This window comes from Hippoglossus stenolepis, chromosome 6 (genome assembly GCF_022539355.2).
Source record: "Hippoglossus stenolepis isolate QCI-W04-F060 chromosome 6, HSTE1.2, whole genome shotgun sequence".
NCBI lineage: Eukaryota > Metazoa > Chordata > Actinopteri > Pleuronectiformes > Pleuronectidae > Hippoglossus > Hippoglossus stenolepis.
In genome coordinates this window covers 6,448,394-6,465,195 of record NC_061488.1, presented here as the reverse complement: position 1 = coordinate 6,465,195, position 16,802 = coordinate 6,448,394, and the positions used below count along the sequence as shown (strand labels likewise).

The 16,802-nt window shown below is 39.5% G+C and overlaps 1 protein-coding gene across 2 annotated transcripts in view; it reads left to right on the top strand.

Moving 5' to 3' along the window:
• Positions 1-14,477, top strand: part of LOC118110521 (metabotropic glutamate receptor 4) — a 164,802-nt gene extending 150,325 nt beyond the window's left edge. Inside the window, exons 8-12 of one of the 2 annotated variants that reach the window (XM_035158321.2) lie at positions 523-659; positions 2,131-3,066; positions 7,007-7,253; positions 8,731-8,776; positions 10,660-14,477. In XM_035158321.2, coding sequence (XP_035014212.1) covers positions 523-659; positions 2,131-3,066; positions 7,007-7,253; positions 8,731-8,768 — 1,358 coding nt within the window. In that variant the 3' untranslated portion in view covers positions 8,769-8,776; positions 10,660-14,477. The remainder of the gene's footprint in view (positions 1-522; positions 660-2,130; positions 3,067-7,006; positions 7,254-8,730; positions 8,777-10,659) is intronic. The other variant, XM_035158320.2, reaches the window with a different exon arrangement.
• The last annotated feature ends 2,325 nt before the right edge of the window (positions 14,478-16,802 follow it).

Here is a 16,802-nt window from a genome sequence, read left to right as displayed (position 1 = left end):
CTGAATATTAGGGGATTGCATTAAGGAAGCGAAAGCAAATTTGTTAAAAGCAAACACAACGGTAGCCTCCCATCACTAAATCTGCAAAACCCTCACACCACAATTTTAAACCAAGCTGTGAAGCGGAGGAAGGGGTTTGTGGGTCGTCTCGGAAACGGACAGAAACAGGAAGCAGAGGGATGAGAGAGACCTCAAAGTGGTCATCAAAATCAATGCCGTCATTCGTTAGCACTCTGAGTGGGGGACCTTGCGGATAACAAGCAATGGGGCAATGAGCACAATGAAGGAGTGTGAAATGATGTGGGAACAGGAACAGACAGCCGCCCTGGCCCGCCTCAAAGGACCAGGACGACACGGCTGTCAACATCTATCCGGCTAACATCATTAACACTAACAGCATTGGCTTGAAGTCCCCTTTGCAGCCTCGTTTCATCTCAGGGCATTGTGAGAATAAGAGAGGGAGTTTTTACTAGGTTTTAGATTTAGACATTTCTAACCTCTTTTTCTTTTTCTTGTCTGTAGGAATTGCCGGCACACCAGTGGTCTTCAATGTGAATGGAGACGCTCCTGGTCGCTATGAGATCTACCAATACCAGATGGCAAATAACACCACAGAGTACAAGATCATCGGCCACTGGACGGATCAGCTCCATTTAGAGGTAGGAGTTTTTCTAAATAGTTCAAATGTGTATGGAGGATTAAACTTTGGGGTTTTCATCAACAACAAAAGATTATTTATATTCGTCCTATATTTGGACATTAAGCATTTCATTACTAAATTAATTTAATCTACAAGAAAGACAAGGAATGCTCGTCACACGTATTCACAAGAACAAACTACAACTAAGTGCACCATACATGAGTTTGGATTAAAGCAACATGATCTCAAAATCTACTTTCCATTTGAATTTATTTTCCTTCTACAGCGCCAAAGCCATCTCCTGACGTGTAACAGTTACAGTATATGTGACATTTACAGCAAAGCTAATATTGCTACACAGTAGAGGGTATTCACCTTCTCATAACTTATCACTGTTATCAAACATTATGCAGAATGCATCTTCCTTATGTCGGGTTTTACAGGGCAACAGCCGACAGCATTATATTAATAATAAATCCTCCTCTTCCTCGTCGCCTTTACAATGTGTAAACACACAGGCTAACAGAAGCTTTAGGTCAATACAGAAAGGGTCGGAGAGTATTTCCAAAGCATTTCCACTGAAAATGCACATTAGTCAACAATGGAATTGCCACATTAACCTTATTTTGACATTATGAGTAGATTTGATCTGTTTCCTCTTCAACATATCCGCATGGAACACAGAATCTGCAGCGTCGCATGTGTTAACATCAAAACTGCTTAGTTTCAAACTTTGTGAGAAGCAATGTTCGAAACAATGTTGAGGAACAAAGCTCATGTATTATTTTCATTGTTAGCATCATTTATACATGAACCCCCAGGCATTTTTATTTTGTTAATGTGCATACTGCAGGTTCAGTATTAGGTTATTGTCGACATGAAGGTTCTGAGTTACTGCTGCACTCAGATCCACTGACCTTAACACGCATGGCACTAAAGTCAAGAAATACATATGAAGATATTTTAAACCACAAAACTAATCATCCAGATATTGGTTTGAATAACCAATACTCCATATCTACACCTAATTCACTTAATAAGGTCTTCAGCTTACTATTTTGTAATGACAATTAATAAGCTCCATGCAACAGTACAGGCACATGATACCACATTGCACTGTGTTGACACTGCAGAGCCACGAAGCTCGACTCTATTTACCCAACGCTGTGAAACATTCCTTGGGAGCAATTAAACAGCAGTTATTTCCTGTTGAGCTATAATTCAGTGAGCTGTATTAGTAAAGAAAACACCACTTTCATTAAGTGAATATGTTATTTACAGTTTGTTCATTCTATTCTAACAAGTCTTAATTTAATTTTAACAATATGCATCAAAGTGATTTACTACACCGGCCCTTGAAGGTTCGTTTGATGCTTTTTTAATTGTGCTTTTTAATTTTGATTGGGTTTTTTTCAGGTTTTACGTGAGTAATGGTGTTGATATGGTGAAATTCCACAAAACCATGTGCTTTCTGATAATTTCCCCCGCAGATCGGTGAGATGCAGTGGCCTGGGGGAACACAAGAAGTCCCCTCCTCTATTTGCAGCCAACCTTGCCGTGCTGGCCAGCGCAAGAAGACAGTCAAGGGAATTCCATGTTGTTGGCACTGCGAGAATTGTGACGGGTACCAGTACCAGGCAGACACTTACACATGCAAGATGTGCCGTTTTGATTTGCGGCCCAACGACAACCACACTGGCTGTGTTTCCATTCCCATTGTTAAGCTGGAGTGGAGCTCCCCCTGGGCAGTCATCCCTGTCCTAATCTCTGTCTTCGGCATCATGGCCACGATGTTTGTGGTCGCCACCTTTATACGCTACAATGACACACCCATTGTTAAGGCATCGGGTCGAGAGCTGAGCTACGTGCTGCTGACGGGTATTTTTCTGTGCTATGCCACAACATTCCTCATGATCTCCACTCCTGATGTGGTAATATGCTCACTGCGACGGATTTTCCTCGGCCTGGGTATGAGTATAAGCTATGCAGCACTGCTTACCAAGACAAATCGGATCTACAGGATTTTTGAGCAGGGCAAGATGTCGGTCAGTGCCCCTCGATTTATCTCCCCGGCATCCCAGTTAGTCATCACTTTCAGCCTGATATCAGTGCAGCTCCTCGGAGTGTGCATCTGGTTCGGTGTTGACCCGTCACAAGCCATCATCGACTACGAGGACCAGCGTACGACCAATCCTGGGATGGCCCGTGGTCTTCTGAAATGTGATATATCCGACCTGTCCCTCATCTGCCTGCTGGGTTACAGCATGCTGCTGATGGTCACCTGCACGGTTTACGCCATCAAGACCAGAGGGGTTCCCGAGACATTCAACGAGGCCAAGCCCATCGGCTTCACCATGTACACCACTTGCATCGTGTGGCTCGCCTTCATCCCCATCTTCTTCGGGACCTCACAATCAGCAGAGAAGGTACTGGCTGATACTTCCACACCAATATGAAGTCACATGATACAACATCGCTCAACATTTGCACATTTCATGCATAATGAACTCTGACATAACAGGTAAAGCAGGAGCCGATATCTTCTACATGCACTGGAATCAGTTGACCAGTCACAGCAGTGTGGGCCGACTGGTCAATCAGAGGAGACTGGGCTTAATCGAGAGGAGGTTCTTAAAGACACAGGAGCTAAAGTGATGCGTTTTCTGCAACATTACAGCATGAAAACCTTTTCAAGTGATATCCCCAATTTAAATTATGAACTAAAATATCAGAATAGTATTTAATTAAATAACCAACCTAGTTTGACTCCTCCTTACAATTTCTTGTGTGTGGTCTGTGTTTTCATAAGCCAACACACACGTAAGGTTTCATCTGTTTCATGTTATTTACTAAAAGGACAGTGGCAGCATGTGATTTAAATCCACTTGTGCATGTAGGGAGCCCGTTTTCCATTTAGACTATTTATACCTTCTGTGCGTCTCATTGTGAAGAAAATGGCCACTCAAATTATGTTTGTTGTATAGCATCAGCCTGTATTCATCATGAGATGATGGGCTTTGTGCTCCACTGTGGGGCTTAAAAGGCTTTTAGAGTCGACTTGTGAGGGTAATTGATTGACCTAACGTTTCTTGGATATGTTTGCTTTAATTGTAGTTCTGTGTGTGTCTGACTCCGCTTCACTGGGTGGAGACCGAGCAGTTAATCACTGCACATTCATTCACACATAAAAGGTTGTTTGTGAAGTAGCATAAAATTACAGTATCTCTTCCCAGTGTAAAGTCAAACCTCTAATAGTGGTAATTTTGAGTTGGTTCAACACAAATGCATATTAAACGCCAAACAGCTTTGACAGTTCTCCACCTACCACAGACCATTAACATCTTTTGATGAGTGGCCTTTTTGTGCTTTTAGCCTGCCAATAGTTTCTAGCTTTAATCATGTTTTTAGGTTTTAAATCCTTTACTCTATGTAAGGAATGACAGCTTAAAACTCTATATTTAGTAACACAAGAATAAATGTGGAATTACCCTGTGGCAGAATCCACTCGGCCCTCATTGCCAGATGGGTTTTTAGTCGATTGGGTCAAATTCCTTTAGCATCAGCAGACAGCAAGGCTGCTGGCTAATGCTACATGACTACAAGCTGGTGACTTGGTTTAATCTTTTCTGTAACCTATAGTTAAGCTGTTGGCAGGACACCATAGGCAGAAGGAATATTCTTTCAACTGGTTTATCGTTTTACATCAAAAGACAGAGTTAGAGTTATCGGGAGGCTTTTCCATGTGCTCAGTAACAAAGTGAGATAATCTTTATTTCTATATTTCTAAATGGAGTTCAGAAATCACTCGATCTAACAGTGTTCCAATAAAATCAAATTTGGAATTTAGGTAGTTTGAAGACTTGAAGGTCATTTATTTACAAAAGAAAAAAATAAATCACAATCAAATCACTAACTTTTAATGTATGTATTGTGTGTATGTTTGGAACCAACCACATTTGATTCAACAGGCTTTTGTACAGCAGAAACCTACAGCACAGGGTTAGCCTGTGTGCACATACATATCCCATTAACAATGGCTGAGTTCAATTAAGTTTCCCAGCAACCCACATTCACTATGAAAAAAATGACAAGCATCCTGGATGGAATACAGTCATATGCAATGTAATGTTATTCATTTAAAATTTGCGTTTAATGCCATGACATGAAAAGAAAAATATGCAGTGAAAAATGTCTACGGGCGTTTCTCACAGCTCATATTTTGACTTGTCATAGTAGGAAAAGCACAGGCGCTACTAATTACTGACATTAATGACGGCTTCATAATTCTCACATGTCCCAGAAAGTGAATGAGCCTGAAACCAAAGTAGCCACATGTGATTCATTAAATCGTATTATTTACAACTTCTCTTTTTAACGATGACGTGTCTTCTGTGAAAAGCCATATGGTGTCCTTGGGCCAACAAGAGGTGCACATGATAAAATATCTCTCTAATAATTTATTCTATGTTCAGAAAACCTTAAGCCCAAATAATTGGATACGAGAACTTGGAGTAGATGTGGATGTGCGTTCCTGCTGTCGAGTTTTGCATGCAGAAAGGGACAGCTCTGTGGCAGCTGTCTGCACGTGAGATCTGATGCCTAATGACAAAAAGGAGCAGTCCAGCTTCACATAAACTTCATAATGGTTCGGCTCGCTGAGGTTGCTGTTCCCAGCCCTGTTCTCGTGCCGTGCCGATGGAGCAGATTGGCAATCATATCGGCATGTCAGGGAAAATTTATGTCAACGGGGCCGATAGAAGTGGACAAGGGGTCTTGGCTCCCCTCACAGAGTGACTCCACTCTGTACTCCAGAGGGGTAACAATATTGTTCTGTACTCACCCCAGGCCACATGTAATCTTCTCAGGAGATTACAGCGCTCCCCCTCTGTCGCAGAGAAAGGCTCCTGTGCCGCTTGCTGTACGACAGAATACAAAGCCCCATCCCTCCCATTTAGCACTGACATTATTTTTCTCAACTGACATGATATTAGGATGCTTAATTATCACAATAGTTTTTATCGCACTAACATCATAGTCAATGTATGAGAGATTATGTTATTTATATATTTTCGTAGGTGCTTTATCAAAAAAACAATGTCCTGCATTTGCAAAAAATTGTGTGGCTACACATTGCCCTTTTGAAAACATAGGTAATATGAGATATTATAATTCAATACTGACATTTACCTTAAACGCTTAAACTTTCATGATGGTAAAAAAAAAAAAGCATAAAATTCATAATGCTGAAGCGTCAAAAAACTCATATACCAACAACATATGTGATAGTCCCATATTGGGAAACATCATCCATTACTGTTGACATGCTGGCATGGTGCAGAGCGCTGTGGGCTATTCCCATGCCAAACGACTCAGTCATTTGTGATGTCTGAGAACGTAATGTCAGACGAAACCTCAGGCAAAACTCCATGAGGGATGTCTGCCAGCTGTGTTTCCACTGTACACCATTCGCCCCGTGTTCACCGGGCAGCAATATTCAACCAAGAGGTGTAATCAGTTGTTCTCTTCTTCCTCCTGTTTTTCTAATGAATGTTTTTAAAACTTTAGTACTGGGGAAAGAAGGAGTATGAGCTTGAAATTCTTTATTTGCTAATGAAATGACAACTTCAACCTAAAGAAATCCTTTTTCAACATCATCTTCTGTATTTGCTCTATGCAGATGGTCAGTATCAAAGTGTCATGATTCAGTTTTAAATATGATACAGCCAGTTTTATTTTTACAGCCACTGCGTTGACTCACCTCAATCCCTGCATCAACAAATCAGAGATGGACTCTGTATGAGCACAGGGGTGATTATCATAAATAAAAAATCATTGGCAGCCACTTTAATGTGCTTTAGGATGTTTTTTTTCTGCTCCATCATTGTTGCCTGTAGCTGTATATCTGTTACCCAGCTGTGAGATGCAGCTGCCATAGACCTCAGAGATAAAATCCTTATGCTGTTGTCTAAAACCTCAGGGTAGAAAACATTTATCCGCAGAAAACTTAGACTCCCATAAGAAGGGAGGAGGTTATTCTATTAGTTGTATGTCATAAATTAACAAACACAGCAATGAAAGTGGAATTCAGAAGTGAAGAAACTAGTTTAAAAGAATAAAAGAATGTGAATAAAGGCCACATATAAGTGCTTTCTTTGTGAATTTGTAGTTACGTGCAACTATTTTCCTCTACTATCCACATATGACTTGTTATATCTGTCCTGCATGGAAGTATTTTTTCAAACTGCAGGCTCAGCCTTCATTACCGTGTACTCAGCTTAGCCTGACAGTCTAAAACAACAAAAACCACTGCCCATCACTCAGTGTAACCTCAACAAATGATTCTGTTTTGTCTCTCACACGATACAGATGTATATCCAGACCACAACCTTGACCATCTCCGTGAGCCTCAGTGCTTCCGTCTCTCTGGGAATGCTCTACATGCCCAAGGTCTACGTGGTTCTCTTTCATCCGGAGCAGAACGTACCCAAGCGCAAGCGCAGCCTGAAGGCTGTAGTCACTGCAGCCACCATGTCCAACAAGTTCAACCCTAAAGGTGGCCTGAGGCCCAATGGAGAGGCCAAGTCTGAACTCTGTGAAAGTCTCGAAACACAAGGTTAGTATCACGACTGATGGAGCAACAAAAAGACGGAGGAAAAAAAAGTAATGTAAAAAAAAACAACCTCAACCAACAATTGATTTATATAATGTAATAAGCTGTTTCTGTGAAAAATGGTTGCAGACAAGGTTTAATATATATATAATATAGTACAGCATTTAAAAATAATTGACTAATTTTAGCTGACAACATAATTGATGACAATATTACTTTGCGCTTCAGCAGTTAGATAAACAGCTTTTGTAATATGGCTTCTTTTTGAACCATGACCCATTGCCAGTGACTTAAACAGAACTGTGTCTACAATCTGGACTCAGTGTTTCTCATTAATTGCCTGTAGGTGGCAGGCAGACATAGTTTAATTTGTCCAGTCACAGCTTCATAATGATCCCAAATATTTTTACACTTCTCATTATGACAGTTTGCATGTTCTGTCTGTGTTGTTCTCTGGGTATTAAAGCTTCCTCCTGCAGCCCAAAGACATGCAGACTGGGGTTTGGTTCATTTGAGACTCTAAATTGACTGTGATTGTGTAAATGGTTGTTTGTTGGCTCTGTGATGGGCTGGAAACCTGTCCAGGGTGTTTTAAGGATAAGCGGTATAGATATGTCTCTCTCTCACATATATAACCCCTCTGTCATATTCAGAGTGGCCATCGGCAGCATCCAGAGAAATCCCACCAAATCAGTGGGCCGGTGGACCATCTAAACGTCCATAAAGTTTTTAACATCATCTGCAGGCAGGCAAATCTCAGCATAACCTGTGTACCTGTCATTAGATTATATCTGTAGCTACATCCACAGATAAAATCTAAATATATTTGAAAATGCGTATTTCCAATAAGCCTCTAACTAGAATAGTGTTAGATAGAAAGCATACAGGTTAATATTTGCAATATATATCTTCTTTAATCATCCAAGATGAAATTATACTGTAAATATGTTCCTCACTGCTTCCTCAAATGCTTTTAAAAAGGCAGAAAGCCACTGTTCTCTTTCACCGGGATAATCCAGCATTTTCAATACATGGGAGAGAATAATGGTTTCATTGTGGCTTACTCTCACCACAGTGGATTTGTAATTGTGACGTGTGACAGGGTGCCCACACTTCTTGATTTTGAAAGGGACGAAGGAGACGGTTAGCTCAGTGTTGAAAAGGAGACTATTTCAATCACCGAGATAGAGTGTGTGAGTAGGCAGCCCCTGTGTGGGTGCAGGTTTGGATCCAATCAAGCAACCCCACATGTTCTAATTACTGAAGGTCCTGATTTTACACTCTGACAAGCTGCACACTATACAATGATGTGTATTACGACTACGGAGCCTGTGCCTCCACTTGCAACCATGTCTTTTCTTTGAGGTGAGAATGGAGTTGTAATATCCCATCCTATTAAAGAGCCCTTTTACAGGTGCTGATTCTCACCCTCTGGTTTGAACTGTGAATCTAACAAATGTTCTTTGTGCTTATGTGTCAGACTGTGTTGAGGGAGGGGAGCCTTGTGGGGGACTTTAGGCTCTCAGGTAACCCAATTAGATAATGATTTTGCCCTTTTATTATCTGTGACCACTTTTCTTTTACCCCGGTTAATTTCTGCTAATGTTCACCACAACACCCATGCCTGCATATACTATGCACAAAGCATCACAGTGTGTGTCGTCCCCCCGGCCAAAATACAGCACCCTGAATGACACATCACAGTATCACGCCCCCGCAAATCCATCTCTGACCAACAGACATTGACTTGAATGGACAATATTGGTGTGTGGCGCTGTAAAATGGCCAATCGGCATGGTAGGGCCTGTTTATGTGGGAAGATGACACCACTCTGCCTGAGTGCAGGAGACAAGCGATAGCCATGTGTCCCCTGTAATTTGTATCCCTGTTGACAAAAGGAGGAATATGTGGTAATGGGACAACAACAATAAGAGTGAACAGGAAAAGACAGATGGGTCTGCCAGCTCCAATTCTTTCTGGACCATCTATTCTTTATCTTGGCCTCGCAGCACATAAATATTCAAATAAGGTTCATTTATCAATGCTTCTCTTGGAAGAGATGCTTTGGATGAAATGGCGAGGAACACCGCCCCCCATTCACACAGCCAACGTGGCACTGACAAATATACGGAAACATTTACCATTACAGAGCTCTACTCTACAGCACTTTTGCCCTTACTCTGGCTTTCTTCTGATTGGATTCATCCCCTCTGACATATTCAATCAGCCAAGGCTGCTGTGGGCAGATTGGCAGTGTGATTACCTCCATGGAGCATGCTCGCTGAGGACAATCTTATTTAAAAAAAAAAAAAATGACAAACAGGTACAAGCTGACACTTGCACACAGACATGCGTGCAGACAAGCATGACTGCACGCATACACACAGGTACTGTATGATATGACAGGGACGTTTGGTCGTATGGTCTCTGAGGTCTGCCCTCTGTTTATCTGTCTCATGTGTTTTATTCACAGCCCATATAAAATTCCATGATACATGAAAACATTAAAGAATAATGAGCACTGTTATCAAAAATTGATGACACCACTTGTAGTGCCAAGTCCGATCACATATTGTCTCAGTATCATTTTACATCTAATACGCTGTACAATTCAAAATAGTATCACACTGACTGCTGCTGCATGCTTTGCTTGGTGCACAGAGAAATCTCAGGTCTTTGCATGTGGTAAAAGACTTGCATATGAATGAGTACTAATGCATTTTATACTAATGTGATCTGCTTGGTGATTTTTGAGACAATTTCATGATATAATCAGCTGTGAGGAAAACATTATGACAGTTTCCCTTAATTCCACGAATAGCAGGTGTCTATGACCATCGCCACAGCCATTGATTCTGAATCTGCATATTAATGTGCTTTAGCAGTGGGCTCAGCATTAATTATTTTCCAATATTATAAATTCATGAAAAAAGGATGTTTTAGAGCTGAAACCATTGATCCATCAGCAGAAAAGTAATGGCCATTTCTACAACTTGTTCATTGTTTGAATAATTTTTCAAACAAATATCACAAATATCTAGTTCTATTAAATGTGGGGATTTTTCTGTTCAATATTATTGTAGATTGAATTTGTTTCAGTTTCAGTGTTTGTTCAGACAAAAAAATCTGTTTTAATTTTGATTAATATAGTTATTTGAGAACTTGATTTGCAGTCTAATTGATGATCAAAAGGATTAAAAACAGTATTTGTAGCCCTTTATTTTACCTCAGTGTAACAGTTAATTCCTGAGTCTTCATCTTCACAAATGACACATTTCAGTTTAAATGACACATACCAAAGACAAGACGTAACAACCTGCTTGAAAAGATTTCAGTTTCACGGCCATTTGAATCTCACCTGTTGCACTTTTAACCTTCTTTCTCTGTCTGCGACACTTCTCCCTTGCAGTACTGGCCTCCAAGCAGACTTACATAAGCTACAGTAACCATGCCATCTAAGACAGAGACGAACCGTACAAGTGGAGCAAGGGCCTGCCTGAGGAGAAATCACCGGATTCTGGGGAATAGTGGAGAAACACTGGAGGACTTCAACACTTCTACAGCGGAGAGGACTGGGGTGGAAAGATGGGAATTCGTCACTCCATAAATAGAAAGGATGTCATATTTTTCTAGAGAATCAGGTAAAGGCTCGGATGCCAAAATTTATGAGATAGCGAAATGATCCGCAGGAGGGAGTTGGAGAGACGTCGGGGGGGAAATTGGACAGTTAATTTTCCTCTTCCCACCCTTTCTGAGATGCGAACGAGAGGTTGAACAGTGACGTTTTCCCAGATGCAGGCTGAGTGAACACCTGGAGCCGACCGTACCGTTTTCCTTCTGAAATGTATAGCACACAATTTCAGTTCTCTCCGAGGCTGATCCATTTTTCCTCATTTCAACAAAAACGGGGAAAAAGAGAGTTCTGTTTTTGCTCTAGTCAAATGCAGTTTACAAGATGAAAGAGTAAAAAAAAATTATATTCATTATTTTTGGTTACCGGTATTATTGTTGCTGAAAGCTGCAGTACTCTCCAAACTGCCTTACTATAGTACATTCAGTATTCCCACACGAACTGACCACATGTGAAACACCTAAAAATAAAGCAGCGGGTCATCCCAGCGGGGTTTTTTTTTTTTTATATAAATGTTTCATAATAATGATGATGACGCCACCATCTTGGCAAACCTAGTGTACAGTCCCAGAGCATGCGTGTGGGAGCATCACGTGTACTGTGCTGTGTTGTCAAACGTCTATGGAATGCAACATTTGTCATGGTTGTCATTCACAGTGGAGATGTCATTTTGAAACCATTACCCACTGGGTTACCCCTCTGCTGAAAAAATAAATAAATTCAAAAAAAAAAAAGAGTAATTCAAAACACAAAAAGGAGCCACACCTTTATGGCTCCTGACGCACTCTATAAATGTCAGCCAGGACTTGGAGACTTGGCGATGCATACTTTAATCATCCAAGATTTATTGGCCCTTATTTATCATGCGCTTGTTGAAGCCTCCTGAAAGTCAAGCAGTCAACACTGAAGATGCTTTTCTTGAAAACAACAAAGCAACCAAGGTTGTTTCCATACTACGCCATGTTTTTTTGTATTTGTGTATGGATTTCTATTGCAGAGGGTCTAGATTAACATGGTTGAGAGAGATTCTGTCAGTGAGTGCAGTGCTTGATAATTTTTACAGGAATAATATACCACAGCAGTCTGTTGTCATTCATTTCAAAGCTTGAAGGTAAGGAATGGGAGCTATCACACTAAGACCCGCTGTGATTTGTGGTAGGTGCACAGATTACCTGGGCCTCTTGCAAAGTTTTCCCTCTCCTCTGCATCATGAATTTTGACACTGCAGTAGAAATGATTCATGAGGTTTAATGGTAATTTTGGTGCAAAATTAGACTCATGTAGCTTCTCAGCAGGAAGACCCATTTGGAGAAGTTGCAATCGCAGTTTCATCAAAGAGCAAAAAGATAACTAGGTGAATGACATACTGTACCGCAGCATGTGTGTGAGAGTATTAACTTTTAACCAACTCAGTGTGGCCTGTGTTCGTTTAAATTTAAATAGTCTCCACAGTCCTTGAGAATTAGATTTTGGAAATTGAGAACTTCTCATATGAACGTACATTTAACAGTCACTTCATTAAACCAAATACTTTGGATTGCATTTACATTAGACCAGTATTAAGTAACAGTGTCCATCAAAGTGTGGATTAAGTCCGAAGCTATACACAGGTTTCAACCTCATTAAGCTCATTATTTGTTTGGTTTTTTATATGACTTTGTGGTAAAGTTGTGAGGATGTCAACAGCAAACCCTTTTTGGGCTCTTACTTTTTTTTGAGTAGCCTACTGGTATTCCTAAATTTAAAAAGAAATAGAGACCTAGAAAAACAATTAGGGCCGTAGTTATTTTTTTAAGAAATTACAATAACTCATCTCTTTTTTAAGCATTAAGCAAACACTATGCAGTGTGTAAGACCAAGGTGCAACATTACTTAAAAAAGGAGATTACTAAAGAATTCTGGAGCAAGACAGAAAACAGTAAAACATGGAAACTAACAAAGGATCTGTTTTGCTGTGTGTTTCAATAATTCAAACAGGGTAGTCTATTAAGTAATTAATCACTAAGGTTTTCATTGGAAGTACAGTGCCGACCTCTGCTGTGTCGCAGACGCTGTGTGTGCGTGCGTGTGTGTGTGTGTGGGGGGTCGCTGTCAAACACTGCCATGGACAGCAGAGCAGAGAAAGACAAGGAAAGCTGCCTGCACTGTGAAACCAAACACTCCCATACATGAGTAAAAGTTTTGCATTGTAGAGCCCTGCAGCAAACACTTGTCAAGCCAACACACTAATGCATCCACGTATCTAGATTTGATTTTAATATCTTTTAGTGTCTCCAGTGTCCACATTGAAACCAGTTTGTGTACATTCCCAAAAATTTAAATAACAACAAAAATTGAAGAGGATGGATAGAAGACGATGGTTTTATGTTTGCTAGCCGTCTGAAAACTGGTCGCATCTTAACTTTATTCCACTGTCTTGAATCAATCCATCCTAAATGTGTCTTTGGTGCATTTACACCTCTTTTTCCATGTGGTTAAGAACTAGCTGACCACAATCTGATCAGGTGTGGATGGACAGCATCCATCCTTCCCAGCAGGACACAGCAAAGATATGCAGTAAACCAGTGAGTGATTTAGTTTAAGACCCAGATGCTGGAGTTGAATTTGTCAGGTGGTCAAAAGGACGACTAACAGGATACTGATGCCAATATGTCGATGGGTCAGTAGTGTTTCTGTTTTTTGTTAAGCAACTGGGAAAAAAACACTTAATGCAGCTTAAAACTTCTACTGAGATGACATCCACATCGAAGTCTAAGACAAATGATTTGATTTCCTTTTATTTTCAAACGGATCAGGTGGACATACAGCTGCTTGAGAAATAAGGGCCAGTGCCTTCATTCTGTGCCTCATATACCCATTCAATTACCACAGCCAGTCTTTCCATGGATCCTTCATTTTGCTTTTGTATCCATTACCTTTCAAACATGTGTGTTCCTTTCAAATATAAAGAAGAAAAGGATTACATTTACAGTTTGTAATTGTGTGTGTAACCTTCATTCAAGTCTCTGATCTCTAAAAATATTTGTTATACACTCTGGAATTTGTCTCATTTAATGTTAGCCTCAGCGATGCAAAAATCTGTATGTTGCATGTCAGAACCCATAACAAGTCATGTGAACACTTTAAGACAAAGGTGTAATGTCCAGAAGGAAAAATACTGCAGAGGATTATAAATAACAAATATTTTGGTTTGATAAATTATTCTCTCAGCTTCAACAAAAGTCTAAAATGTTGCCGCAAATGTTTTCTCATCATTTGATAAAAAAAAAGTATTGTTTGTGGGATTGTTTGTGTTTGTGAATATGATCATTTCAGTTTTTTTTTTTGCCACAAATCATTTTGTTTTTTCTAAAACACTTTGTCTGTGTTACAAAATAGAATATGTAAGTGCTGACTGAAATTAAATGGCAAGTTAATGTTCGTTATTAAAATGGATTGATCATGTCTGCTTTATGTACTGAATTATAAAAAAAAAAAAGAAAGATAAAAAATAATTACAGTGCCTGGATATTTATGAATTATCTATAGAAAAAAAAAATGTGTAGAGCATGTTCATTTTTATACAAGATATTTCTAATAAAAGACTGTTTTGCTAATAAAGTGTTGCTGTTTTTTTTCCTTTGATAACATGTTTCATTAGCAGTTCATTTTATTAAAGACTAACTTTCTCCATTATTGGAACAAACAACCATCATCATCAGTGATCATTACCTCCACCAAGGTGCCTATTTAGTTTCCTGATTTGTTTGTTTTTTAGCAGAATTACATAGAAATTACAGAACAGATTTCAACAAAACTTGGACAGACGGGACATGAGCCAAGAAATAATCCATTAGAGTTCAGAGCAAAAGTGGCGGATCCAACATATTTTCATTGCTATCGGTTCAGTGGTTTTTGAGTAATTCTGCTGACAGACAAACATACGAATGAAATCATCACACCCAGGGTTTCATGCATATCACATACCGAAGGAAGCAACCGATTTGCAGGGATGGGTTTTCCATTTGGTTCCACTATAACATTAAAATAGGTATCAGACAAGAAGCTTGGTGAAGCTAATTATCAAAAATTGAACAAACTGAGCTGATGATTAGAACAAAAAAGGTCCAGAGACTCTAAATCCAGCTATAACAATCGTAAATAAAAATGCAATATCTTTAATTGATCTGAAGATGTCACATTGAACTCTGAAAGCATTTCTTCAGTATTTTCTGGTGTTGTTTAGAGTAAATGAATAATCGCTCTTTCGAGAAAAACTCTGGCAGCTCAATCAACAATGCACAAGTCAATTGTAAACTACTTGCTGACAGTATGTACTAAATATGTCAAGTGTTAAAGAGCAATCCGTGTTCAAGCTTTGTTGGTATTTATGGAATGACAAATTCAAGTTTCTCTACGTGAATGCACTTGGAGACTGGTGGATAATTCATCACTGTGATTCATAGAGACTAGAAACAAACACTCAAATCATACATGACAACTCCCATGGCTGGCCCTGCACGAAGACATGTACTTTCGTGGTTCGTCAGGGGAGAGGTTGTCAAGGGTCTGGGAAGGCAAATGGATTTCCGCATCAGTCAAAAACATTAAATTGTAAAGTAACACAGGGAAGATCTCAAGGACTCTGTGACTTATGAATACAGGAGCTGAGAAGCTGTGACTTGTTTTTCAATGCGTTGAGACTTGTGCAGAGACGGTAATGAAACACGAACACAAGTAAAATATAGCCGAGAATAAAATGCTGGAATGCGTGTTGTGAGTTTCACCAGTAATCAGGGAAGCCACAACCTCAACCTCGGTTTAATGGTGGATCAATATGGTCAGCTACACCTTCAGCACAAGCCTTGAACAAATTGAGAAAATATCATACCATCTATAAAAGCTGACAGAATTATGAGCCTCTCAAAATGAAAAGTAGAGCCAGTGAAACTTTATAGTGGATTTATTGCAGGAGTGGAATTACCACCTGGGCGATCACTGATACAGCGTTATCATTAGCCTTGTGTTTAGTCAGTGAATCTCTTGCCCTGTACAATTAGCAAAACAACAGTATGTACAAAAACTGTACTGTCTTTTCCTCACTGTGATAGATCGGAAACTGTCTAAGGAGAGAGTGGACATTTTTCAAGTTCTAATAAAGTCTCTCCTCCCTGCTGCTAACTTCCCCCCCACTATACTACAGAGCATTTCTGGGTTCAAACAGAAAACAAGCCTCTCATACTAATGGCTATTGCTGTTTTGTTCAATGAATGTCTTAATTAGTCTCTCTTTTTAGTGGTAGTAGAATACTGTCCTAACTAATATGACAAAATTAATGAGAAAACAAAAACACCTTGGCAAGATGGGGCCTTTTAATTTGCAGTGCACTTGGTTTTAGTTTCTTAATTCAAATCACCTTTGATACACAAACAAACACATTAACAGTCTGGAAGTTTGAATGTGGCATCGATTAAGAGGTAATTAATTAGAAAACATTAAAGTCTTCATTCAGGTACCAGCTGTAAACAACAATTCAAAACAATGTTAACACTTTTACCAGACCAATAATATATCAGAGCCTTTTCATCTTGTGTAGCTTATTGAAGGTAACTTTAACAATGCATTAGAAATTAGATACGTATGGTAGTAGTTTAATAGATAAAGTAATAAAAGATTAGTGAAACTACTGGATCCAACCCGGACTGGAAATGTTCATACAAGTAAGGTAAACGCTACAGTGAGTGAGTCCTTAATTCAATCTAATGACTTCATTGGACCAGGTGAAGAAAATACTACAATCACCCAACCACAACTTTTCTTCACAAGATGTCATGACAAAGTGTTTCAGTAATTACATTAATTAAGTTTTTAGTCTCATTGAGCTGTGACAGGCAAAAAACCCCCCAAAAGAATCACTGAGCTTGGCTTTTATGTACAAAGTA